The following is a 26,995-nucleotide window of genomic DNA, read 5'->3' as shown; positions in this document are numbered from 1 at the left end:
CTGCGAATATACGCTTCGAACCTGACAAACATGCCGAGTTATGAAGTGTAACCTGCGAAGAGGAGAGGTTCATGCTAGTTCTGCTTTGTTTGGTTAAAACAAAGAGTTTCCACAGATGTATATGAAGCGCTGATGCAACTCAAAAACCTTTTTTTTCATGCAGATGAAAACAGTAAAACAGAGAATGTGCAACATCCTTTTTTCTCTTATAGTTTGCATTTCCTCTTTTTTGCTTCTAATATTAAAAAAAGAACAACCATCAAACCCCAATCTCTTAAATTTAGGTTTCAGGTTTGTGTGGATTTGTTACTTATTCAGCATCAGATTATTATTGATAAACCAGAATTTTCACATCTATTAATTTATTCAGAGTTAAAGTCACTCATCTGTCTGTGCTGCATACACTGGTGTGAGCCTGGATCCCAACATTTATTTTTAGTTTTCAAGCATTTTCCTCGTGACTGCTAAGAGTGACAACAAGCCCAGGGACATCATTCCACATTATGACTGCTATCAAGAGGAGGAACTGCCTGCAACCAGTCTTTATAGTTTAATTGTTTTTAGGTCTGTTCAGCTCTTGGCTCTGAGACACAAGTATAAAAAGCACATAATGGCTAAATGATTTCTAAGGACCTCCAAGTTTAAGGCAATACACACTGACAAGTAAAAGCAAATGAGCTATAAACACTACGTTTTTAAACTAGCATGGTAGCTAAAAGTTGAAAGACATTCAAATCAAATATATAATCATTTATAATAATCCGTATAAATGATCAGCTTTTAGGTTTCAAAACGGAAGACTAAGCAGAAATTTAGCTCCTTTCAGCTCAAAGAGAAACACTGACATTAAAATACAAACATTAAAAGAATAAATCTCACTGATTCACTAGGGTTGCAAGTTTTTTTTCTTATAACTTATTTCAACTTTAAAATATATTTTTTTGTCATTCCATGTCTGGGATGTTTACTCTGTAGGCATGCCTCCCATTCTTAAGTTAGATAAAGCTTCCCCCCCCCTCTGTGTGTGTTTGGCTAATTTAGATTCAGGGTTGGTTTTTGTTACAAACAGTGAACAGCCAAACTTGTGTGTTTTTCACCCCGGTCCCTTTCCGGTTTCCTTGCTATTCTATCCTCAGGCATCAGAAGTCAGTCTGTCCCACTGACAGAACTTTTGTTCTCTGCAGAGTGAAACCTTCACTGAAACCCAGAGGCACAGGAAGGCTTTAAAGGACGCTTTGCTTTAGGCCACAAGAGAGTCACGAGATGTTGCTTCCAAGGCAAATAATGAAACATGCAAGGAAATGCATGCACAGAGTAAAAATAGGGAACCGAATAATCTGTTTTTCATCTGATTTGATTTGAGAGCATTTTTATTATTATTATTAAATTGCACAATGAATTTCTTGGGTTCATTCCAGGTTAAAAACTAATCATATTTTGGTAAATGAAACCATGAGTCAACTTTCACTTCCTGTTTTTCAAACCCTGCATATAAACTTCATCTAATCCATGTGCTCCGTTAAAAATGTGTTTTGACACTGATGCCATAGATTCACAGATAACCTTCCTGCATACACACTGTGGTTCTGTTCAGTGGGCACCGTCTCAGAGAGACAGTGCATGTGTCCCTACCGTCAATGCATGACATACAAACACGTGGCCGTGCCATCTGTTTGATGCTCCAGATTAAGACAAAACTACAGTGCAGTGAGCTACATGCCAAAGAATTGACCTAACCTCAGCTGCTACACTTCGGGGATCAGGCCTGAAATATTTCATCAATCATGTTTCAAAGCCCAGAGAAGTGGAGGTATGCACTGGATAGTGGCTAAATTAGACAAAGGATGTTGAAGATTGAGGCATCAGACAAGACGAAAAAGAGGAAATCTCAGTGAAGATTCATGGATGTAGTGAAGGAGGATGTGCAGAGAGTTAGCGTGACAGATAGGGATGTAGCTGTTACGGCCGGGTTGGCTGGTGTGTTAGTGAAGCGAACCCAAATGCAGACACGGGAGAGAAAAACTGAAGTTTAACAAAAAGTGAGCCGCTTATTTGGCTGAATAGCAAAAACAGAAAAACAAGGGCAAAACTAAACTAAAACCTAAACTAGGATAGAACTAAACTAACTATGCAAACAATTATGCAAGACAACATGAAAACTGAACATGAACCTGAGCAGTAGTGAGGAAAAACACTATGACCAGCTATAACTTGACACTGAACAGAGGAAGACAGTGGACTTAAATACACAGAAGGGTAATGAGGGAAGTGGAAAAACCTGGGGAAACACAGCTGACACAAATGAACGGGATGCCACAGGGGAAGCCAAACTAAACACACCTAACATGGAAACAAGACTTTCAAAATAAAACAGGAAACATAATGGAACGCAGACATTACAACATAAGCTTGACAATAGAACATGCAGACATGCACACACAGCAGACTGGGGAGACACAGAACACAAGCAGAGACGCATGGGAACAGATAAGGGAGCAAAAGCACAGGCATAACTAAATGCTAAACATAGAGGAGAAGACAGACTTACACAGAAGACAGGAAAAGACTCATAAACATGGAGACATGGATGAAACATAAACTAGAATAAATCACTCAGCTAAACCCTAACTAAATAACACAACTTAAGATGAATGCAATCTAACATAAGAAAAACAAAAATACAATATTAACTTAAAATGCTGGGTCACAGACCAAGCCCCTGACCGCAGTAAGGAGATGATTATGGCGACCTCTAAAGGGAGCTGCTGAAAGAAGAAGAAGTTATCGGTCAATAGATGGAGGAAAATGGCTGGCTCAATGGATTGGTCTGTAGTTTGTGGCCGTGACATCTGGGACAACTTCAGACAGCCATCCTAGCAGCGATCTTTGAGACTTTGATGCTAGCTGAAAATACTGATAAAGTGTCAGGTGTAGGGATGGGTATCGTTTAGGTTTTATCCGATACCGGTGCCAAATTGGTACTTTTGAAACGGTGCCGGTGCTCAAACGGTGCTCAAACCGGTGCTTAAAGAATGGAGAACACAAAATTGGTCCAAAAACCTCTCATGTTCAGCTGGTTTTTTGTAAAAAGATAACAATGTTAGCCTTTTCTGCAGCTATGGGGCATATACGGTATCACTCTTGGCTGGAAGCAGTGCTTAAACAATGGAAAAAACACAAACTTTGTCCAAAAACCTCTCATGTTTAGCTGCTTCCCTCTTTTTCTTTGGTCATTTTAGCCTTTTTGGCCAGGGTGAAGGGAGTATCTGCCATCAAACAAGAAGACAGCCGCATGTAGCTATGATGATGTTTGCTAGTTCACCTTACATGCATTAATGTAATAACGTGGTTAGCCTACTCAACGTAAATTACACACGAACGACATTAAGCTACTCACGCAGAGAAGAACGGCTGCTGCTGCCATCATCATCCGTCATCATTTCTGCTACACTGGCAGGGCTAGGGGCCAGGACTCTCCTCTTCGGGTTTTTGGGGGATGTTGCTAAATCCGGGTCCGATAACAGCCACCACACCCACAGTGGATGAGCTCGGTGTGAGGTCTCGCAGCAAGCTATCAAATACGGCGCATTTCTCGGCTTTTAAAAAAAAAAACGCTATGCGTCGCCAGGTGTTTCATCGGATTCGAGGTGTTACCTCCTTTGACAGTATCACAGTATCAGCTTAAAGCACTTGTTGCAGGCTGCTGAGTTTGCATATTTTGCTGTGAAGTACAGCCAGACTTTTGACTGCTTCGCCTTGGGCATTTTTAATCTGTAGCTCTGCTCTAAAAGAACGTACGTACCTGGACCCGCCTACTATCCTCGGAAACGTAAAATGATTGGCTAGAAGTGTATCACAGCTCAGGAAAAAAAAAGCACCGAAATAAAGCACCGAAATGTGCGCTGCTTTTCGGTCTGGTTACTACCGTTTATGTCAGAACCGGTGCCATCATGGCACCGGACACCGGTACCCATCCCTAGTCAGGTGTACTTACAGTGTTACTCATCTTAGCTTAGCTTGTTAGCATACTGTGGCGAGCTCAGACAAGGAGGAGACGGAGGTATCGTTTGGTCTTGCTTCCCGTGAGCTAGCCAGGGAGCACAGTCATTTATTAACATTTGCAGAAGAACACACTGCCGCTAGCTAACTGCTCAGCGCGGCAACAACAACAACAACACACAGGGCGCCCTCTGACCCCGGAAGGACACACCGTCGCAGTGAGAGGGCGTCACCCGTCACCATGGCAACATACACAAAACATAACTGTACAAACAGAACCCCGATGTCCCCTGCCCCGGCATCTGCCGGAGCGAGCGGTCGGTACGGTGAGAGCCTGTCCCGGTGCAACACCACCATGCGCCCCGGGCCCGGCATGCGGATACGGTACACCACGTCTGTTAGCCGCTCCATGACCTCCGCCGGCCTTTGCCAGTGACTGCAGAGTTTGGGGGACACTCCTCTCTTGCGAACTGGGCAGTACACCCAAACCTTGTTGCCAGGCATGAAAACCCCCCCTCGGCACTTGGTGTCGTAGGCTCTTTTCTGTCGTACTCCGGCGCTGGCCTGGGCCTGGCGAGTGTAGTCATGAACCACCTGCAGCCGCTCCCTCAGCCTCCTGTAGTAGTCCATCTCTGGCCTACCATCAATCTCCAGCTCGGGGGGGGACCCGAACACCAGATTCACAGGCGTCCGGAGCTCCCGTCCAAACATCAGAATGGCAGGTGTGCACTGGCTGGACTCCTGCACCGCAGTCCGATACAACCAAAGGAACAGGGGCAGATGTCGGTCCCAATCCCGCTGGTGGCGGCTGGTGAGAATGGCGAGCTGGGTGGCCAGCGTGCGGTTGAAGCGCTCAACCAAGCCATCGCTTTGTGGGTGGAGCAGTGTGGTTCTCGTCTTCTCCACCCCCAGTCGCCGGCAGATCTCCCCGAAGACCTTCGATTTGAAGTTACGCCCCTGGTCACTGTGGAGCTCAGCCGGGACCCCAAAACGGGTGAACATCTCCTCCACCAGCTTCTCGGCCGTCATCGTTGCGCTCTGGTCCGGCACTGCGTAGGCCTCTGGCCACTTCGTGAAATAGTCCATAGCCACCAACACATACCGGTTCCCTGACTCTGTGACGGGGAAAGGCCCTAGGACGTCCACTCCCACTCTTTCCATTGGGGCCCCCACCAGGTGCTGCTGAAGGGGGGCAGTGGAGCGTTGAGTTGGGCCCTTCTGTGCCGTGCAGGTGTCACAGCAGTGCACATGAAGTTCCACATCCCGTCGACGTCGCGTCGGCCTCCTGCTCCCGCTTCAGCTGCTGCGTTGTCAATGGGAGCCACCCCCCTCCGCCGGCTGTGGCCTGAGCAGTAGCCACCCCCAGCACCTCCTGGGCCCGCTCCTCCTGTCGCAGGCAGTAGCGGCACTCGACGGCTACACAGGGCCGTCTGGAGAGGGCATCAGCGTTGCCATGCTGTCGACCTGCCCGATGCTGGATCTCAAAGTCATAGCCCTGAAGGACCTCCAGCCAGCGGGCCACCTGCCCTTCTGGGTGTTTGAAGTTTAGGAGCCAAGTCAGAGATGCATGGTCAGTGCGCAGGAGGAACCGGCAGCCGTGCAGATATGGCTGGAAGTGCCGTACCGCTAGCACTACGGCCAGCAGCTCCCGCCGGGTCACGCAGTAGTTCCTCTCGGCTCGCCCCAAGGCACGACTGAAGTACGCCACCACCCGTTCTCCAGCCTCGTCCTGCTGGGAAAGGACCGCCCCGACCCCTACATTGCTAGCATCAGTGTCCACAATGAAAGGTTGCCGGGCGTTGGGGTAGGCCAGGACTGGGGCTCTGGTGAGGGCCTCCTTCAGCTGTGCAAAAGCCGCAGCACAGGCATCACCCCAGCCAAACAGCTGTCCCTTGTCAGTCAGGCGGTGGAGGGGGCTGGCCATTGTCGCGAACCCTTTGATGAACCGACGGTAGTAGGATGCTAGGCCCAGGAAGCTCCGCAGTTCTTGGGCGTTCGAGGGAGTCGGCCAGTCCCGGACCGCAGCCACTTTTGCGGGGTCAGTGGCGACACCTCGAGCGCTGATCACATGGCCCAAGAACGTGGACTCTCTCGCCAACAGCCGGCATTTCGCGGGGTTGAGCCGCAGCCCAGCTCGTCGGATGGCACTCAAGACCTCGCTCAGGTGAGACAGTGCACTGTCGAAGTCGCCACCGTGCACCAACAGGTCATCCAGGTACACAACGCAGCGGCTACGAGGGATATCCACGAGCACCCTCTCCATCAGCCTCTCAAACGTCGCTGGCGCATTGCAGAGCCCAAATGGCATGACCCTGAACTGCCACAGCCCCTGTCCAATGGTGAATGCAGTCTTAGGCCTTGCGTCGGGGGCTAGCTCCACCTGCCAGTAACCGCTGCGTAGGTCGAGGGAGCTGAACCAACTGGAGCCGGTAACGTAATCTAGGGCCTCGTCAATCCGCAGCAGCGGGTACGAGTCCTTCTTGGTGACTGCATTGAGACAGCGAAAGACCACACAGAACCTCGGGCTGCCATCCTTCTTCCCCACCAGAACCACGGGTGCCGCCCATGGGCTATTGGACGGCTCGGCTCAATCACCCCAGCCACAGCCATCTCACGGATCTTCTCTTCCGCTACCTGCCGTTTCGAGAGGGGCCACCCGGTGTGGGTGCAGACGGATGGGCTGAGCAGAGCCGGTGTCGATGGTGTGCTGGACCAGACTTGTCTGCCTACAGTCTTTGTCACTGGCGGCATTCTCAATGTCAATGTCCACATTCTCGTCCAGGAGGCACCTCAACCGCTGGGGCTGGTCGACGTTGAGGCCTACGCTGCTGCGCTGCCAAAGGTCATCAACAGCCTCGATGGTCTTGGTCGAAGGAGGTTTGTCAGGCTGAGAGGCTGAGGCTGAGGCGAGTGGAGATGACCCGGAGCCACCGGCATCCGAAATCTGCTGAGCTGGCAGCTGCCCGACACCTGTCTCGTCTGGTCCCCGTTCCCTGCTTTTGGCTGCGCTGGAGAGCAAAAGTCTCTGCGCCAAGAGTGATAGACAGCTTCGCGGTGTCGACGCAGGCCCCCCAGCGGCTCAGCAGATCCAGGCCAATGATGCACTGGTCTTGAATGTCGGCGAGCCAGAAGTCGCGCACCAGCTCTAGATCCTTCACTCGGATCCGCAACGGTTTCTTCCCCCGCATAACAGTTTTCTCCCCCGCCACTGTCATCAGCTGGGTGTCTGTGGGCAACCAACCCTTCACCAGTGGCCCGAATGTTCCAGGGAGCACGCCAGGTCGTATCAGGGAAATGGTAGACCCTGTGTCCACCAGGGCCTGGCATGGCTGGTCCTCAACACAGCAGCTCAGGTAGAGTCCCTTGAGGTGCCCAACTCGGCCCACCACTGTGCATCGTCCTTGGAGGGGGGCAGGAAGCTGGAGCGGTGGTCCCCTCGCTACACCGCTCCCTCCTCGTTTCCCTGAGGCTGCGTAGTTCTGGTCTTCGGGGCTGGTGCTGGGCAGTCACGCGCCACGTGGCCAGGCTCATCGCACCGGTAGCAGCGGTCGGTCGGTCGGCAAGGACGCCTCCGGGGCACCGAGGGCTGCAGCTGGGACATCTCGGCGACCTCCCCGTCGCAGTCTGCGGCTCTGATTTGGGGGGGCACCTGCTGCTTAGGTCGCGAGGTGAGCACCGGCTCGGCCCTTTCAGCCTCAAGGAGCGCCTCACGGAGGGTCTGAGGCATGGCCAGGCGGACGTGTTGGAGTAGTCGCTCTGGGAAAAGTCCTTGCAGAAAAGCATGCAGGCTAAGCTCCTCACGGGCTGCTGCTGGAAACTCCGGGTAGCCACGACGAGCATACAGCAACACGTCTGCTGCAAAGGTGCCCAGGCTCTCCCCCGGTCGACGGCTCCGGTTGGTTAGCTGCTCTCTGCTCTGATCAGTGGAGTGCCGCTGCCCAAATCGCCTCTCGAGTGCCGCAGTGAGGGCCTGGAGCTCATGCTGCTCTGCCGGGGCTAGGTCAAGGAGTATCTGCAGTGCATCTCCCTCTAATGCTAGCGCTAGGTGTGTAGCAGTCTCCTCTTCGCTCCAGCCACTATGTCTGGCAGCCAGCCGCACTTGTGAGAGGTAGGACTCTAGCGGGGTTAGCCCGTTGTATTTCGGTACCTTAACTGGCGTGGTAGGCATAACTGCTCGCGGCTGGGGGCTCGGCGTGTGGGTCGACAGAGGTAGCCCATGAAGCATTGCCCTAGCATCTGTCGCGACGGGCCGCCGCCGCGGTGCGCTCGCGCCATCGGGACCCGTCGGGGGACTTACATGGCCGCTCACATCCTCTCTCTTCAATCGCCAGTTTCCCAAGCGGGGAATGTTCTCCTCGACAGCTTGCTCCAGCCTCTGAATGTCTCTCTCCATTACGGCGAGGGTGAGCTATCCCACTTCTGACACCAATGTGGCGAGCTCAGACAAGGAGGAGACGGAGGTATCGTTTGGTCTTGCTTCCCGTGAGCTAGCCAGGGAGCACAGCCGTTTATTAACATTTGCAGAAGAACACACTGCCGCTAGCTAACTGCTCAGAGCGGCAACAACAACAACAATACACAGGGCGCCCTCTGACCCGGGAAGGACACACCGTAGCAGCGAGAGGGCGTCACCCGTCACCATGGCAACATACACAAAACATAACTGTACAAACAGAACCCCGAACAGCCCTGACCCGCTACAATATTAATAAAGACTTTAACTGATCAAGCACACACATCCATACATATGCAATAATACTAAGTGCAATAATCCTTTCTGTCATCGTTGTATTTTTTACTCAGTTGTATATAGTATTTGTATTTGTATTCTATTTTTATCTTATTGTATATTTATTTTATTTTATTCTACTGTATATAGTATTTTATTCTATTCTGTACAGTTGTGTACTGTATTTATTCTTATTGTATTCTAATTTTTGCCTCATAACTTTTGCAATGTCCACTTCCTGCTGTGACAAAACAAATTTCCCACGTGTGGGACTAATAAAGGTTATCTTATCTTATCTTATCTTATCTTTAATTAGAAGTTGCTGGTAATATTGTAATTCAGACAAATTAACTAAAGTAGGACACTGAACATTTTCTAATCTTTAATGTAGCTCTACAAGATAAAAACGTGACAGAAACATCAAATTACTTAATGTAAACATGTTTTTACAGCAGTGATGTGACAGCATTAAAAGTATATCAGTAAATAATTAACAGCTCACCCAATTTTAATGACTGAATAACCCACTGAATGGCTTTTAGCAGTTGTAATCACACCCATATACATAGGCCAGACATTCAAAATGGGTAAAAATGGCTTCTTTCCAACAGGTGTAGTTGGTTAAGGGTCCTTCGATTGGTCTCATGGTTTACTTATATACCTACAAGGAGCACAGTCATTGTTAATGACATTAGGCTACTCCTGTACTTTTGCTGCTATCACCTGTTCAAAATGTCTTCATCCTGTCAAAAATCAAATCTAATTTTACACCATTTGACTAGAAAATATGAGCCTTATGGTGGTGCTAGACAACGAGATAGTAGGATATTCATCCCCTGGGAACCACTCTAGGTTTTAATGAGAGGTGAACCACCTTATCAGAAAGCAACAGTTTATTAATTGATTGCCATAACATCAACATTACTAGAAATGATAGATAGCTTCCCGCTGTAATTTTCCACTTGTATGTCAGTATTGGGTAATAATTGATCGATACTGCACATAGTCAATCATTTATAAACCACCAATAAAGCCATTAAGTCATACCGAATTCACTTGCGTAATTCTGGTTTATTTCCTATGGTGCTTTTCACTGTCACGTTAAATTAAATTTAGCCCTATAAATGTTCATCGTCTGCACTTTTGCAAATCCCTGATCAATGCCGCATGATGGTTTATAACGTTTGCCGGTCGTTATCGGTCTGTCAGTCAGAAGCTGTCAAGAGAATCAGGTAAAAGGGCGGATGCAGGGAGACTGCCACTTTAAGAGTTGCATGGAGAAGCTAGTGATTTTCCACTCAAACTGATATTAAACGCACACACGCTCATTGAATCAGCGATCTTGGGGGGAGAAAAAAAGTAGATTACATTGTATGACTCGTCGTTAAACACAGGCTACCAAACAAGGAACAACAGGCTGCTTAGTAAAAGTAAGAGGACGGGTAATCCTATATATTCTTAATATATCATTAAGTGCATGAGGTTAATAGACTATGTTTTAATAGGAGAAAATGTGTGATAGGAGAAACCCTAATTAATCCAAATGTAAGTTGTTGTTTGTTTAATATTTAGTGTTCTGATGCGGAAAGTAAGCTTGCTGATCCTTTTTATTCGCTCATAAAAAGCTGAAAACATTTCCTCTTTTTCTTTCACATGATGCTGTGCGCTTATCCGTTACAGAGAAGCAACACTGTTTCAGCCCTGCCATACAAACGACGTGACTAAATTAGGGCATGTTTTGGTCATATACTGAAAAAAAGGGAGGGAAAGGAGCGAAGTTCTGGTCTTTGAACCCTCTTTTGCCTGTTCATCGTGTCTGATAAGACAGCGTTTCCAGTTTCAGTTTGGTCGTATTTGCTGAGCTGCTGTGGTGCGTTCAGGGGCGGTGCATTCACAGTGATATGTGATGAGGATGAGGAAAGTGTGAAGGTGCACCTTCGCTTTCCTCAGCCACAAATCATTAGCTGAGTGAATGCTGAAGTAGGTGTGATGAACTAAGACGTTTACTAGCTTATATATTAGTGACACATACTTAACCTACTTCTTCTGTCTCCGCCTCAGCCAGTGTATGATTGATTGGCGTGTGTCCTTTAGTAACACCAGTCCGCCCTCTCAGCAGATAAAACCTCAGGGGTCGCTGTACCTCTTTTGGCATCGGTGCTGAAAATAAAGTCCCCGAATTGGCACTTCGGAGGGCGTGAGGTGCTCACAAGGTTTCTTGAAGGCTGACTTAAAAAAAGTGTTTTTGTTTGTGAACTTGTGACATGTGTAGTAGTTTCATATATTACTGTGAAACTCCTTGTAAACCTGAAAATAAATTGAGATCCTTCGCTAAATTAGGAGGCGATGCTGTTTGATTTTCTTTGATGGTTAGTGTTTTCCTGGATTACTGCAATTCTTCATTTCAAATACAACAACACAAAACACAAACATTTTAATATATTAGCCGAGTGCTGATACAAACACAGAATCCCCTTCAAAATGAAAGGTCTTTAAACTGTACCCCATCCAACTTTGGCAAGGGGACCTTCAGTTACTGTGATCCTCCTTTCTAAACTGCCTTCTGATTAGATACCCATCACAACAGCTTCTGTTTCTTTACTTTTTTTTTTAAAATAAAAGGCTGCTGTGTGGTCAATCTAATGAACATCAAGTCCACTTGTGTCACATATGTGATATGTTTTACATTTTTATTCCTTTATTGCTGATGGTGCAGTGGTGTGGTTGTTAGAACTCCCGTTTCAAAAAGGTCTGGCTTTGAAGCTTCTCACCAGTTGGATCCTTTATGTGTAGCATTTGCATTTTGTCCCTGCACCTGCATAGCTTCCCTCCAGTTCCTCCATATTCCTTCCCACAGTCCAACAGCATGCATATTCGGTTGTTTATTTATGCAAAGAACATTGGATTAAAGCTTAATAACATGTACTATATAAATGAATTTACATGTGTTGTTCAGACTGCACACAGACCTGATCATCTCAAAGTGAGCATCAGTTTTAAGGCTGACACTTTAGCCAAATTGCAGAAGACGAGATGTGAAAGCCTGTAAGAAAAACAAAAACGCAATTCTTAAAGGGAAAAAAGAAGTAGTAGGTGAAAGAACAAAGTATATTCACGATTTGCATTACCCATCCAGTTTGACATTGTTATAGTTAAGTTCATAATTTGTTAGACAGAGACACCATTTTTAGAGTTTTGCCTCAGAGGATTTTAAGACGAGCAGTCAATATGTGATTGAAATACAGGCTTGGATGTTTAATTTAGGAGTTAAAATGCATTAACATTTTAGGAATTACACCCATTTTTCATTGCTTAGTCCCATTTTCAGAGGCTAAAGCTAATTGGACAGTTGACTGACAAGCAGTTAAATTTCCAGGTGAGGCGTGTTTCCTTTTTATTTCAGATGAAGCGGACATATCTGAAGCTGATTCAGAGTGTTGAATTTACAAGTATTAACTTGAAGTATTAACCAGAATGATGGGAAGAGAAAAGTATGGAGACGGAGAGAAAGAGCTCATGATATGAAGTATGCCACATCATCTGTCAAACATGGTGGAGGTAGTGTTATGACATGGGCGTGTATGGTTGTCATTAAAACCAGGTCAAAGTGATTATTGATGATGTAACTGCTGGTGGGAATGGCAGGATGAGTTATGAAGAATCCATGGCTAATTATTAGCCAAATTGTGTGACCTAACTTGGCATAACCCAAATAGTATATAGAGCACGACACTGAGGAACAGACTGTATGGATAATGAATCCAAGAGGTGCCAAAGATGTATTTAACCAGCAGCTTGTCACCAGCCGGTTCATGTCCCTCATTTAACTGTGTAAATCCTCCAGTGGAGTTTAAACGGACTTTTCCATGCCAGCCATTGTGAGCCACTGAAGCAATGAACTGCATCCCAATAGACCATTAACAAGCAGAGGAGACACATTACCTTATTTGGCATTGTTATTAGTTGATACTGTACTTGTTTACATTTCCCAGATAAAACGCCACGTGTCATGAAAGGACAGAGGACATCTCGACATGGTCTTAAATTAAATTAGTTTTCACATGAAGATCTCTCTTAAAAGGAAGTGCGGTTGTGGAAGTGAAATTCATTTTTCAGTTCTGTTTAAGTGTCTAAAACAAACAAACAAACAAATAAACAAACAATCTCTCAATGCTTCATTCAGTTGGTCACTTTGTAGCAGATCATAAACCAGTGAAGGACTCTCAGTCTCTTCCTCTGAAATGTCCTCTGTGTCTACAACATGAATAAATAGTATGTGTATGCATTGCTTGTGTGACACACACTCACCCCCCACCACTTGGCAGTTTGTATGTTTGTGGGCAGAGACTTGTAAGTGGAAATTTACAGTCTCCCACGTTGGTACCTGAGTTGTCTGTCAGAGGAAAGCTGTGTCCAATCTCTACTTTGGGTTTAATTGTCTTTAGCCAAGGGGCGGGCTCTGCTGTCAGCTTCACTTCTTCTGACCCTGGCGGCATAAAGACATTCAGTACAGAGGAATGGTGACAGCTGAGAGAGAGGAACACTATACATAGTCGCAGCCATGAAGGAAATGTAAGTTTTTTGTATTGTTTTTCTGAGGGGAGATTTGATTTTACCGGGTACAGCTTGTGTATGTGAAGTCACAGCTTTGTCAGATTAAATACAGTGTGAAAGAACTGCGAATAGGCTTTGTTGTTGTTGTTGTTGTTTTTGTGATGCAAATTGACATGAAGAAGAAAGGCAGTAATTTTACATTCATCACTGAGGATTCTCAACAAGTCCACTATTTTCGTTCTTAAAGGCTTAGGGATTTTTTTGTGAGCTATATCTGGGGCCAGCCCAAAGGACTGTTCGCTTAAATCTATAGCTTCCTAACACGAGGCAGGCAAGTGAAAGCTTACGCTGAGTGGACGAGAGTAAAAGGAGGGGAGTAAAAGGGATAAAGAGAGAGCGAGAGAGAAACAGGATGAGAAACAGAACTGATCCAGTTATGTAAGCAAGCCTGAGAATGGCAAGTAATTCAAGTGAACTTGTCATGCATAACAGGAAGAGAGAAAACTCAGAAAAAGATGGCTCACAGTGTGCACCAATTTAGTGAGGAGACATGTGAGAGCTCTCAGAGAATCTTTTCCCCAATGTTGTTGTTGGTTAAAGTCCATTTCCTGAGAGATGAAAGTGTGATTGTAAATTCAATTGCCTCTTTTTTTTTAACTGTCTCTATAAAAAAAAGTTCTCTTGACTAGGTGTCAAGAGGAACTGAACTTAGATTAGTTAGTTTCTGCACATGCTTTTCATCACCTGATCTTTGTTAAGAGGAAGTATCTGATTTTTCTTTGCCAACTCATTCTCAGTAGCATCAGATTCAATCTCATATCTTAAAATTAATTATGGCTTTGTCATTATGGCTCCTTTGTTCTTTCTAAAACACCCGCTGGCCGGGAGCTTAAATTATATTCAGCCTTGCCATGCGTTACACAGTTATTCCTACCCTATTAGGGTTGCTTTTTTCTTTTTGGCTCACGCAGCGCAATAGGATACCTCGACCCGTATTAACAAATCCTTTCTTTCGTGGAAAGATGGTTTACACTGTAAACACTCGAGTTAACTTAGGCTGTTGTAGCTTCTTGAGAGTAGCCAGCACTACGGGAATGTACAAGTATATCGTCCTCTCTAAATTTGGATCCTGTTGAACTGAGTCGCTACTGATGTGGTAAAAAAAAAAAAAACAGAGATCTGTCAGGTTAACTCGGGTTCATAAAGTCTTTCATTGCATTGTAAAAAACACTCATCTGAATTACAACAGTGTAATTTAACTGTGGTTTACAGCATGTGTTTAAAACCAAATGATTTTCTTCATCTGTGGGTTATTGCGACAGAGTAAGAAGGACAGTGGGTTTCTTCACTGTGTGATTGCACCAGTGTATTCTGTTGCAATCTGTAGCGCTGATGTTTTGATATCTCTTGGTAAAATTGTAGAATTTGCATTTTGACTCTTCTTGCCTAAAGCTTATTCCATACTGGATCTGCTCTCTTGTCAAAGGCAAATCTGCTCACCAACCATTTCTATAGTCTGAATGACCTCCAGGCATGAGTTGCTCAGATTAGCAAGATTAGCAGCATTGTCGTGTATATTATGCGCTCGCACAGCAATCCGAAACACAGTCAGGAGATAGCATTATCTCCCTAATGCGCCTCCCGCTCACCTCTCTCCTTTTGTTTGTATCACTGTGTCTTTTTTTCTTTGCCTGCAGCATGGCACAAAAAGAGAAGCTTCAATGTCTGAAGGACTTTCACAAGGACACTCTGAAACCTTCACCAGGGAAGAGCCCAGGTACGAGACCTGAGGATGAGGCAGAAGGCAAAGCTCCTCAGAGGGAGAAGTGGGCCAGTAAGCTCGACTTTGTCCTGTCCGTGGCCGGAGGCTTTGTCGGATTAGGAAACGTCTGGCGCTTCCCTTACCTTTGTTATAAAAATGGTGGCGGTACGTAATAGATGCACAACAGATAGAATAAAAAAAAGATCAAGATTAAGGTCACAAAATATCTCAACTCAATCATGCTTGAATTCCCTCAGGTGCATTTCTTATCCCTTACTTCATCTTCCTTTTCGGGGGTGGTCTGCCGGTGTTTTTCCTGGAAGTCGCACTGGGCCAGTACACCTCTGAGGGAGGGATCACCTGCTGGGCTAAGCTCTGCCCCATCTTCACTGGTCAGTTCAAACACACAAACACAAACTTCTCACCCACAGAAAGAAGGATAAAACCTCTGCACAAATGTTCCCCGACTTGTTCGTTTAATATTTAACGCTGAGTAAAAGCCTCATTTGTCTGAGCGAGGTTTCTGCCCTCATTTTCCTCCTGTGTCAGTCCAGTATTCATCTTTTGGACAGCGTGTTCTGCCGAGTTGTCCTCTTCTCTCTGCCAGTACAATTAGACCAGTCTTACCCCATTAGTCTGCTTTGTGTTGTGAAGGTTACATCACAAAGAATGCAGAAATGCAGAAGCTAAGAATTAAAATTCCTGAATATCGAGGTTTGGAGCTTCGGCTGGAGGATACCCATGTTTATATATTAGGTTTATTTCCCCCTCTTTTTAAAAAATAAAACATTAAAAACCCAGTTATAGCTCTACTACACATGCACAATGCTCAGTCCTCATGCAGACAAGATCACATGTCCCCAGCTTATTCTAACTCTTGAACATAATGCAAGCTTATATTATTCATACAGAAAGCAAAGAAAAAAAGAACAATACACACACTTACCTAAATTTTTCCTACAAGCAGGAGCACATGTGCCAGCCACCAAACAGCTGGAACTGCTGTGAACTTCCGCTTTGTGCGTGCTTCAGCACAACAACACGAATAGCTTATTTGTTTAGTATCTAGCACATAAATGGTTCTTTGCTGGGTGGGAGAGGACAGCAAGTTTTCTCTCATAGATGTCTGTTCTTAATAAGTGTCGCGTCTCTCCCCCAAAATGCGCCTGCTGAAATCGACTGATGAGTTCTTGGTTGCCATAGAAACAGACTGTGAGGGGGGAAAAGTTGCCTAGCAATGATCAGAGTCTCGTGCAAACCTGCTGCATGAGACTCTGATCATTTTGTTGCCATGGAGCTGCAGCGTGCCTGCTTGTTTTGTTTTGGATTATGAGAAATAATCAAAACTGTGAGTACTGCGGGACAGCACTGCCTCAGTTGCTCTTTTGTCACCTGATTTCTTTACTTGAGCTCTTATATGCATCCCTTTACATTTGAATGACAGCTGTAGACAAGCACTGACGCACCACACCCGTGGCAGCTGCTTTGACACTCTTACTCATGTTCACACGTGGGACATCACGCAAGAGGAAACTGCATGGCTCCCGGATCTCCAGCAGCTGTCAACGGTCCCTGTTATCCAAAGAATGCCGAAGCTGATGTCTGCCCACCTGCTGTTGTAGAGAAAGTCCCCAGTTCGCTGTGGAATTGACCAATCACAGCTCTCTGTGCTGTTCAGCATACCTTAATGTGTTTTTATCACACAGGGAATATGCGACTTTACTCATGTGGACCGCGTGCGTCGTCTATCAGTTTGCATTTGGAATGTAGGAAGGGGGAGGTGGGAGTGAAAGAGATGATAAGTTTAAAAATACTCCAAAGCAATGGAAGAGTACCGGGGTGTTTGTGTCCAGGTTCCCAGCAAAGTCATCTAAAAATAACTTAAAAACACTAAGGACATTATAACAGTAGATAGTCAAGTGAAGCCTGGGCTGTGTTCCTCTGTGTTCGAGTTCGAATAAAATCTTCTTGTTCACCTTTGACCACACTCCGTGTCGCTGCTGTAACTTCACAATATTTTCATGTTCTTTTAAAGTGGCAATTATCGATATTTTGAAATAAACAGAGGCTCACATGACTAATTTCCCATCAGCTTGTTTTGATGAACACGCATGGAATTTTAACCCATCTCCACAGTAAATTATGTGTGCCGTTTTGTATACTTTGCATTGTTTTAATTTCCTGTTTTGGTTCACTCTGACTGAGCTCTCACAATAGGCAGTAATAAAAACAAAAAACCAATAGGGTAGGTGAGCAGCTGAACAAAAAAGGAGAACTGAATCACGTGTTTTGTCAATGTTGTGTTCACAGCAATTTTTCTGCCCACAAGTGGTCACAAATCTGTTACTGCAGCTTTAAACGAAGCCGACACAAAGCCTGATTCGAATGTTAAAAGAAAGTTTTACCTTAAAATTCAAATCTGCCCGCCCTCTTATTGTGTCTCCAGGTATTGGCTATGCCTCTATCGTGATCGTGTCTCTACTAAACATCTACTACATTGTGATCTTGGCCTGGGGACTCTACTACCTGTTTCAGTGCTTTCAGCCCGAGCTCCCCTGGGCAAAATGCAAGCAGCCTTGGAACACAGAGCACTGTGTAGAGGACACAGTGCGCAAGAACAAGACCCTTTGGCTGGCAGCCAATGCTACCAACTTTACCTCCCCCGTCACCGAGTTCTGGGAGTGAGTGGCACACACACACACACACACACACACACACACACACACACACACACACACACACACACACACACACACACACACACACACACACATATATCCACTCTTCAGTATACCAAAGTAACAGTGCTTCTTTATCTTGCTTGTGTAAATGTGTTTGAACAGCAACATTCTTGCAAGAGGAGTGTTTACTTTTAGAAAGCACTAGTTCTCCACTAGTTTAATATAAACTTGGTTTGCACTGCATTATGCTAGTTCATCCTCAAAGTTAGACCGTAACTGTGAAATTAAATTGAAGAAAAGTTTTGTTTTTTTTTCATGCACATTTGCTTTGTAATATGTTTGGATCTAATGGCAATTTGTGAATTGTTAGTTAGGAACTTACATACATTTTCTCTGCAGACGCAATGTCCTAAGCATCTCCACTGGAATTGAAGACATAGGGCCCCTGAAGTGGGACTTAGCACTGTGTCTCCTGGCAGTGTGGGTCATCTGCTTTTTCTGCATCTGGAAGGGAGTCAAGTCCACAGGGAAAGTGAGTGTGACTCATCAACACACCCTGTACTTTTTGGGTTGCTTGGATGCAGTTTTTTAGTTTTTCCCTAACAAGTCAGTGACAAAACACTGCTGCTCAGAGAAAGCCCACATGCTTGGAAACAAGGTTAATAAAGATGATTAAGAGACACAGGCCTCCACGTTGTCCTGGAAGTCAGTCCTTGGCTAGACACACTGTCTGCTGTAAACACTTGACTGGCGCTCCTTAGTCCTGTCTTTGTTTCTGTTAGCAGACCCGAAAATGGGTTAGAGGGAAAAGGCTTTGAAAGTCTTTGAAAATGGATAACTCTATTAGGAACTGGAGGTGTGCGTTTAACCTTTAATCAGCTAACAATTCAGGATTTATTGTATGCAGATTGCACGAATGCCACGTTATACTGTGTCATGCATGACTTTTCTTATAGAAGAAGTGTATCTAGGCCCTCCACTCAGCTATTCGTAGGGGGAAATTGTTATCACCCAATAAGAACAATGTTTCCTTTGAGCTGGAGCTGGACAAATATGAGTGGAAATGAAACTTAAAAAATGAAGAAGCGTTTATCGCACTATATCTCAACAATGATGAGTCATAACCATGTAAATGTTGTTCATTGTTTTTAGCTAATAAATCCTTTGTCCGGTCTAGGTGGTGTATATAACAGCAACTTTCCCATTTGTCATGCTGATTGTACTGCTGGTGCGTGGGGTGACGCTTCCTGGAGCCAGAGAAGGGATCAAATTTTACCTTTACCCTAACGTAACCCGCCTACAAGATCCAGAGGTAAGAATGAAAACCTTTTTTATTTGATCTGTTATAGCTTCCTACAATAGTCTCTGGGCCATATAAAATTATATAAAGGAAGCCGTTCACACATAAAGATCCCAAACAGCACCTGCATAGCTCACAAATCAAGAGAATATAACTTTAGTCCATTAAACCAAAAGATTAAACAAAGCAGCAATGAAGCAGTTTAATAGGATACAGTTGCAATAGCAAGTGAATATGCTTACATTACAGGCATGACTCTGACCATATATTTTTAAAAAGACGAAGTGATCTCTGGATTTTGCTGGTGGATTTTATTGCCTTTGGAAAGAGTCAGAGGCCGTCTGTTTCCTTTTGTTCCCAAACTTTTTGCTAAACTAAGATATTCCACTGCTGCTGTTTATGGCTTTACTGCACCTTCACATCATGCACATGCTCCTTCTCCAAGTCAAACAACATGGTCACAATTTTTAGCTTTCAAGCAATTTTCAGTTCATTGTTTGAATTTTACTGGTCACAGCTTTCTGTGTTTTGGATATAATAGAACAAGATGATAGGATGATGATGATGGAGTACTTAACCTTATTTTTACTACCCCTAAGCATGTATCAGTGATTGTAGATTTAAGGCAATCTTTTGAAATCTTGAAAAATCAGCAATCACATCCTACTTCTCAGGTGTGGATTGATGCAGGAACCCAGATTTTCTTCTCCTATGCCATTTGCCTGGGCGCCATGACGTCACTGGGGAGCTACAACAAGTACAAATACAACTGCTACAGGTGAGCTGTGTTTCCACTAGGGCGAGTGGGAGTCTAGTAGTGACAGCAACTCGGTTGCGTGAAAAGAAAATGGGAACTTCGGTTCCACCTGTGTTCATTAACAACCTCCATGACATATGTGTGACATAGGGACTGTTTGCTGCTGGGAGGCCTCAACAGCGGTACCAGTTTTGTGTCTGGCTTCGCAATATTTTCCGTCCTGGGCTTCATGGCACAAGAACAAGGGGTGGACATTGCCGATGTGGCAGAGTCAGGTACGAGGGTCCAAGGTGATGGCAGCAGTGATGGTGGGTGCTGCTGCCCGGAAAAAAAAGAAAAGAAAAGAAAAAAAAAAGACAATTGGAAAAATTGAAAATTGAATTCAATTTAAAAGAAGTAGCTTATGTAAGTCTCGAAATCTAGCAACGTAGAGGTATCGGCAACTGCGCACTCCTTGAACAAAAGCCTCAAAGAAACAGGTTTATTTCTACAAAGTGTGATCCACGTTTTCTAAGGACAGATTTCATGGCATTGGTGAGATGCTGTGTGTTTTAGCTACACAATGAACTGCGGCGTTAAAGAGCTCCTGCACTGTGCCGTCATCATTACTACAGCTGTTCAGTGGCACCAGTCTGTCCCACAGTCATCCTCCTCATGCCATTCAGTAACTTTATCTTTTGGACCATTGCTAAGAAGACTGGCCCTTTACTGTATGTATGTAACTGTATGTTGTAAGCCCAGTTCTGCTAACAAGCTGTGGATCTCCTGAGATGGACGCCACTGGTTCTGGATCTGTCTTCCTCTATTTCTTATGTTGACTTTGAAGGGGAGGTGTCTTCTTTAAGCATGCTTTCTCTGCTCAGTTTAAGTTAGAAGTTTTGCTATCTGGAATATAATAAAGTAATCAAATGAACACTAATTCTATGCTGCTTCCATCATATATGGAAACCAAAATATATCTATATATCTATATGTATATGTTTTTTCAAATATTTTGACCTACATTTTTCTCAGCTGTTCAATTGATGGAGTCTGTGTCTGATGCTCTTATAATATCTCACTGAACTGGTTCATTGCTTTGCTAAAATCCATGTCTGCTTTGTTTAAATTAAGTTTATTATCACTGCACACCTTGATGCAGTGATAATAAACCAGCATGTCACAGATATTGAGTGCTTATCGAAATGCATCCTGATAAACTCATGTTCAGAATGAATGAGCTGTAAATATTCTGTCAGGCAGCTGTGATTTGTACAGTAAGAAAGGCAATATACACTGAGTAACAGTTGGCAGTTATGTAATATGTTACGTGTGAAGTATGTATACTTACATTGTATACATAAGTATGTATTTTTGTTGATTTTTGTTGCTTGTGCTACAGAGGATAAATTAGATTAAAAACCAATCTAAAGATGGTTTTAATATATGGCCAGCAAAAAAAAAAGGAACCATTTCACACAGTTAGAGCTATTCCATGTCTTGTTGGCCATAACGCAGTATTTCCTTTGCTCTTTGCTACTTTATTTTACCATTCCCTCACACTGTATCGGCCAAGCCAAAATTAGATAGAAATGTTAATTCTGTCCTCTCTCCCTTCTCCCCATCCCCTCTCTGTTCTCCTTCCAGGTCCCGGCTTGGCCTTCATTGCCTACCCTAAAGCTGTATCCATGATGCCACTGCCAACCCTGTGGGCCATTCTCTTCTTCATCATGCTGCTGCTTCTGGGCCTTGACAGCCAGGTCAGTGTTTTTGCTGTAGTGTAAAGCTATCCTCAGAACAGTTGTTTGGTCTTGTGCCCGTTAATTTGAGACGGACACCTCCAAGAGTCTGTGAGTTCATTGACCGAATACGTAAAACACATTTAGTGTCTCTCCTTTCTGTTTCTAACCTCTCTAAGTTATCAGATGACTGACAGACAAGAAACCGGTTTACACAAAGGCATTTTACTACCACATTTGATTCCTTAAGGATCACAGTTCCTTTGTGGAAGTTGGTGGATGTCCAAACATTTAGTTAATAAAAGTAAGGATAATAGTTTGTATGCAAGCAGCCTAGCTTTCATACGAGGCAGAGCTCTGATTAAGACAAGATAATCTAAGTAGACAAAACACAAGTGTACTCCCAAGGGATTCTCCAGCTATATCACATTTCCTGCCTTCAAGTGTAATTCTACTCTTGTGCTAACTGAGTCCTGCACATAGCAAGCTCCTCATCTCAGTCAGCTGCAAGATCAGGCCAGCACTCTAAATTTGAGTACATGTAAAAGCTCATGCAAGTGCTGCTATTTCCATGAGAGAACTAATGCCAGTGTGTGTGGGTGCATTTATTTGGCCGTAAATTATATGCACATTTGTACTCCTGAATGCTATATATTGTTAACCTCGCTCACACATACATGCCACAGTTGTGTAAGGGTTTTTTTCTTTGTTATTGTGCAACAAAGGAGCGTGTTCTCTGTGAGAAAATTCATAGTTTTCTTGAAACATATTGTTGCTTATGAGGCAATGAGGAGACACAGGGGAGCGAGAGTGTTACACAGACAAGCAGACAGAGACAGTGATTCACTGTTTTGTTGCTCTTGTGTCTTGGTAGCAACAAACCAGTGTTGCAGAGAGGAGCCTTGTTTAAATTCTCATTACTGCCCAACAAAGACGGCCCTCATTCTCTAATCACTCGTTTGTGGAGGCAAAACAAGAGCTGCGCACACGCAGAAAGATATGCACATTTTTAAATGTTTTTTTCTTTTTTTAATTCTCTGAGAACTTTTTTTGCTTTTGTCCCCACAGTTTGTTGAAGTGGAAGGTCAGATCACCTCTATTGTGGATCTGTATCCAGCCGTCCTGAGGAAAGGTTATCGGCGAGAGATCTTCATAGCTGTGATGTGTTTCATGAGCTATCTCCTGGGACTCGCCATGGTGACAAAAGTAAGTCCATCAGCAGTCACTAGCGCACATACTTCTGATGGCTGTCCTGTTAAGATAAGGAAAAGGAACAGATGAACAACAGCGATAACCCCGCACATTTTCTACATGCCTCTCTGCTGCTGTATTGTCATAGCCAAATATGGCTTCCTAGCACACTACCGCACACACATCCGGCATGTCAGAATGGAACAATTTGGAATGCTGTTTTCCATTCAGCATTTAACCGTGCTTCAATGACGTCTTAGCACCTGTTGAACTCTACGGGTAGGGTGCCAGGATTCTTGTGTCCTGCTTTCAGCACCCTCGCCCACCCTTATTTAATACCCCCTTCTATCTCTGTGGGGTCCGTTTTTTCACCACACACACACATGCACACACAGATAATTAATGCAGCTTTCCGTCTCCTCTTTTTCCAGGGTGGCATGTATGTGTTCCAGCTCTTTGACTACTATGCAGCCAGTGGTGTGTGCCTTTTGTGGGTTGCGTTCTTTGAATGCATTGCTGTAGCCTGGGTTTATGGTAAGTGGAAGTGACTCTAGATGTGATAGGTTTCTGTTGTGTCCATCAAAAAGTTTCGTAAAAGAGGTCTTAATGATCTCTGGGGTGTAAAACAAAGGTGGCCTTGTGAGGTTTTCAGACGTCAGGAGTAAATAACTTTAACTGTGGGCTTGCTTTGAGGTTGAGGGGAGGTGAGGATGGAGTTAGTCCCCTGCTAGATTGTCATTGGCCACTGAGAGTTGCCTCCCACCAGATTGTACCCTACCGATATTAACAAAGCGACATTTAGCCAGAAGAGAAAAACCTTAAATGGAATGGAAGTAAAGCTGCACCTTCCCTGCTAATGCCCATGTGCTTTAATGGCACCCCTTTTATTGGTGGAGGCTCTGTGGTCCAGAAAAGTCGTTTCCTGACAACATTTAATTTGTGAAGCTGGGGGCTTTTGTGCTGAACTGATGCTGTTATAGTAGTTATTTGTCTATTCATCAGCAAAAAAGAGGAAAAGAGTAAAAACAGAATAAACAGAATTAATATTCACATCAACAGCTAATGTCTTGCACAAACCAGTGGACTACAGCACAGTTGCACTAAACACACAGCAATCTATAGCCAGCCAGTAAAGACCATTAATGGTCTTTTAAGCTGTAAAAGACAGAGCTAAGATTATTGATACTATATAGCCATGACCCAGTGAAACTCCAATGCAGTCCAAGGTCATTCTATCATTGGAAACAACAACACGTGTAGATTATAGAGTCGCTGGTATCTAATGTGCACTATTCACTATTTTGGCAAACTTTGCAGAAACAAATAGACTCGGCTTATTGTTTATTCTGTTTTGTGTTGAACAGGAGTCGATAACTTCTATGATGCAGTTGAGGATATGATTGGCTACAGACCAAACCCGTGGATGAAATGGAGCTGGTCCATAATCACTCCTGTCCTCTGCATGGTGAGAGATCAGTGGCACTTCACTGTGTTGGAGGAACTGGCGTGACAAATGTTGATTGCTGAAGGTCACATGTAAGGGGCGCAGCTTGTGCTAAATGCAGTGTGCGTGTGTATGTGTGTGTTTGCTCCCTGTAGGGCTGTTTTGTCTTCTCACTGGTGAAGTACAAGCCATTGACCTATAACAAGGTGTATGAGTACCCTGACTGGGCCATCGGTCTGGGCTGGATTTTGGCTCTGTCCTCCATGATCTGCATCCCAATGGTGATGGTCATCAAGATCTTGCAGTCTGAGGGACCTCTGATTGAGGTGAGCTTTTAACGGGAGCTTTCCTGCAGAGATTTAAATGAGGGAAATCAATCCAAAGTCAAGAGGAAACAGACTTCCCGGCTCTTTGCAAAAGCAGAAAAGTCCAGTCAGCAATTTGAATGTATTTTTGGTTCATTTGTTTCAGCATTTTACTTAAAAAGAAAGTACACAATAATTAATAATCACATAAACTGCCCTTAATCAACCGCCCTTGTTTATTTTCTTGATAACTGTCATTTCAAGCCCTAAACCACCCCAGATTCTGACGATCATTATTTTAATGTCTCATCTTCTTCCCTCAGAGGATCAAAGCAGTGGCAGCCCCAGCGAAGTCAGGTGTGAGCTCCCGCCCGAAAGAATACAACTTGAAGGGCAGTGAGCTGACACAGCCCCTGGACCCAAATGGGAACAATGGCTTAATCAAGCCCACCCACACCATTGTAGAAACAATGATGTGAGCGCTCTCTGTGAGAGGAATACGATTGATGTGCTTTCTGTGGTATCATATTTGCTAACTTTAGTAGGTTTACGTTGTCCGGTATATTCACGTTAGAGATAGTCTGGTTTGATTTCTATGAAGAGGGTTTTATTATTGTATTTTATTTTTCTTGTGATTTTTTTTTTTCATTTTTTACAATATTGATATTGTTGTTGTTACAGTTGTTGTTGCTGTAGTTGGCACTGATCTCAGTTTGGGCAGTATTTCGAGATAAAACATTTTAAATGTTTACTACCTTTCTGTTGATTCCGGAAAGATGAGGAATTTGCTTTTTTTTTTGCCAGTGCTATAGAAGAAAAGAGTAAATTCTCACTTTTCATGTTGTTAAATAAACTAAATGAGTAATTAACTGCAAAAAAAGGTGGAAGGTGTCACGTGATTGTGACGGTCTTGTTGTACTGACTTCTAATTTTTATGTCATTTTATGCCACAATGAAATGAATGTACCTCCGCTTGCAGCGGAAGCCAGTCACCTACATCTCTCAGAGAACATATCCATGACATTTTAAGCAGCAATATGCAGTGTATAGAGTAATCTCTTGCTTGACAACTTTTAAGTTACAAGTTGGTCTTGGCCAAATACTGTGAGAAATGCCTTTTTAAGACGATCCATCCTGAAAGCAGTTGAGATAAAATAAGAGAAAACGACAGGTAGGAAATAAAAAAAAAAAGGGGGAAACAAGGGAAGTGGCATTTTTAGAGTATTTGTACACTGCCTGTGTGACTACTATAGTCAGTACCAGTGCATTTATTGAAACCTCTCTTTGCACTTTATATGTTGTTTCACCTTTATTGTAGTGTGTTTTTATTGTTGCAGAGTATCGCAGCTACATTTGCAACATGTTTCAGGAGAAATATTTTTAGCTTCTAACTTTTTGAAATTGTAAACTTTGATATGAGGTATGTAGTTGTCTCATGACAGATGACAGAATAGAAAGTAGAAACTTGCCATCAGATATTCAGATTTCTCATTGTTAGTGGGATCTGTGAGAACATCACTCAGAAGCGTTAGTTTTTACTAAACCGCCTGACAGCTCTCTCCGTTGTGCTTTCAGTAGCAGGTGCGCTCTGCAGAACGACCACTGGAGTCTGGCTTTTAATTCAATTGTATTTGAGAGACTATTTGTAGAATTTTAATTGTTTGTAAATCACATATGCCTTTTTGTATCAATTTTATACTGCACATCATCTGAACACCATCACTGATTCATTATTTTAATCAAAGCTCACCAATGTGTTTCGCTACATGTCAGTTATCGTGAGCCCGGATTTGCACATTCAGGGTGCAATATTCAGTGAAGCGGTGGCGTAGTCTAATCATACGTAATGCATAACAAAGAAACAACTTGCAATAGTTCAGTACAACTTCTTGAGGATTGTTTTCCTGAAGCATGTGTAGGAGCCGCCACACCACCGTACCCTGCTGCTTTCTCCTTTTAAAAAATTGCAATGTGGAAATTTAAATGTACCAAAGTATTTTTGTCTCACAGTTTTTCCCTTTGAGATGCACATTGCATCATTTCTATATAGATTAAATAAACATATTTTTCTTTGGATTTGTGTGTATTTGATATTTCTGAAGCTATGAGTTTCTTTGTGTTTATGCCTACTTACTTCTATCATTAGATCTCACAGTTTATGCTTTATATATACTTTATTAGGTGTTCGCCCAACCATTCATTTTCTTCCACTTATCCAATCCAGGAGTGACACTGAGCAAGGTATCATTTGTAGCTCTTAACTTTCAGAACGGGGACAATCTGGGTTGTTGCACCAATGTTTTTGACCTGTGTGCAGAAAATAAGCTCATGGGACTGCCTCCCACTTTAACCTTCATTAACACCATTTTCTGTTCCGAGGTTTGCTCCTTGCCCAAATCATAATACATAGTGATTCCATTCCTAAAATAGCCATCTATATTTATTTAGACGCCCTTGGGTGAAGGCCACCAATGTCACCCTGACTCCCCTCTCCCTGCGATGGCTCACTGACCTCTGTTCTAAAATTTTTTCAGGATGTCTGTCCCTCCATTAAT

The 26,995-nt window shown here is 44.0% G+C and overlaps 1 protein-coding gene across 2 annotated transcripts; it reads left to right on the top strand.

Moving 5' to 3' along the window:
- The first annotated feature begins 10,028 nt into the window (after positions 1-10,028).
- On the top strand, positions 10,029-26,516 carry LOC120719094 (sodium- and chloride-dependent taurine transporter-like). 2 transcript variants are annotated; one of them, XM_040008002.1, is made up of 14 exons: positions 10,029-10,158; positions 14,980-15,209; positions 15,302-15,436; positions 17,491-17,725; positions 18,125-18,257; positions 18,903-19,037; positions 19,700-19,803; positions 19,933-20,057; positions 21,409-21,521; positions 22,569-22,706; positions 23,123-23,225; positions 24,056-24,156; positions 24,291-24,461; positions 24,764-24,919. In XM_040008002.1, exons 2-14 carry the CDS (start codon positions 14,981-14,983, stop codon positions 24,917-24,919), a joined length of 1,878 nt encoding a protein of 625 aa, XP_039863936.1. In that variant the 5' UTR covers positions 10,029-10,158; position 14,980. The 2 variants fall into 2 exon arrangements, with proteins under 2 accessions (XP_039863936.1, XP_039863935.1); XM_040008001.1 differs by lacking the exon at positions 10,029-10,158 and adding an exon at positions 13,290-13,300 and having other exon boundaries at positions 24,764-26,516.
- The last annotated feature ends 479 nt before the right edge of the window (positions 26,517-26,995 follow it).

This window comes from Simochromis diagramma, unplaced genomic scaffold (assembly GCF_900408965.1).
Source record: "Simochromis diagramma unplaced genomic scaffold, fSimDia1.1 OVJJ01000545.1, whole genome shotgun sequence".
Taxonomy (NCBI): domain Eukaryota; kingdom Metazoa; phylum Chordata; class Actinopteri; order Cichliformes; family Cichlidae; genus Simochromis; species Simochromis diagramma.
Note: the sequence above shows the minus strand (reverse complement) of the source record. Positions and strands in the feature narration are given on the sequence as shown.

Coding starts and splice junctions, on each gene's coding strand:
- LOC120719094 (XM_040008001.1), top strand. Junction 17,726..18,124: donor CCCGTCACCGAGTTCTGGGA/GTGAGTGGCACA, acceptor TTTTCTCTGCAG/ACGCAATGTCCTAAGCATCT. Junction 20,058..21,408: donor TGCCGATGTGGCAGAGTCAG/GTACGAGGGTCC, acceptor TTCTCCTTCCAG/GTCCCGGCTTGGCCTTCATT.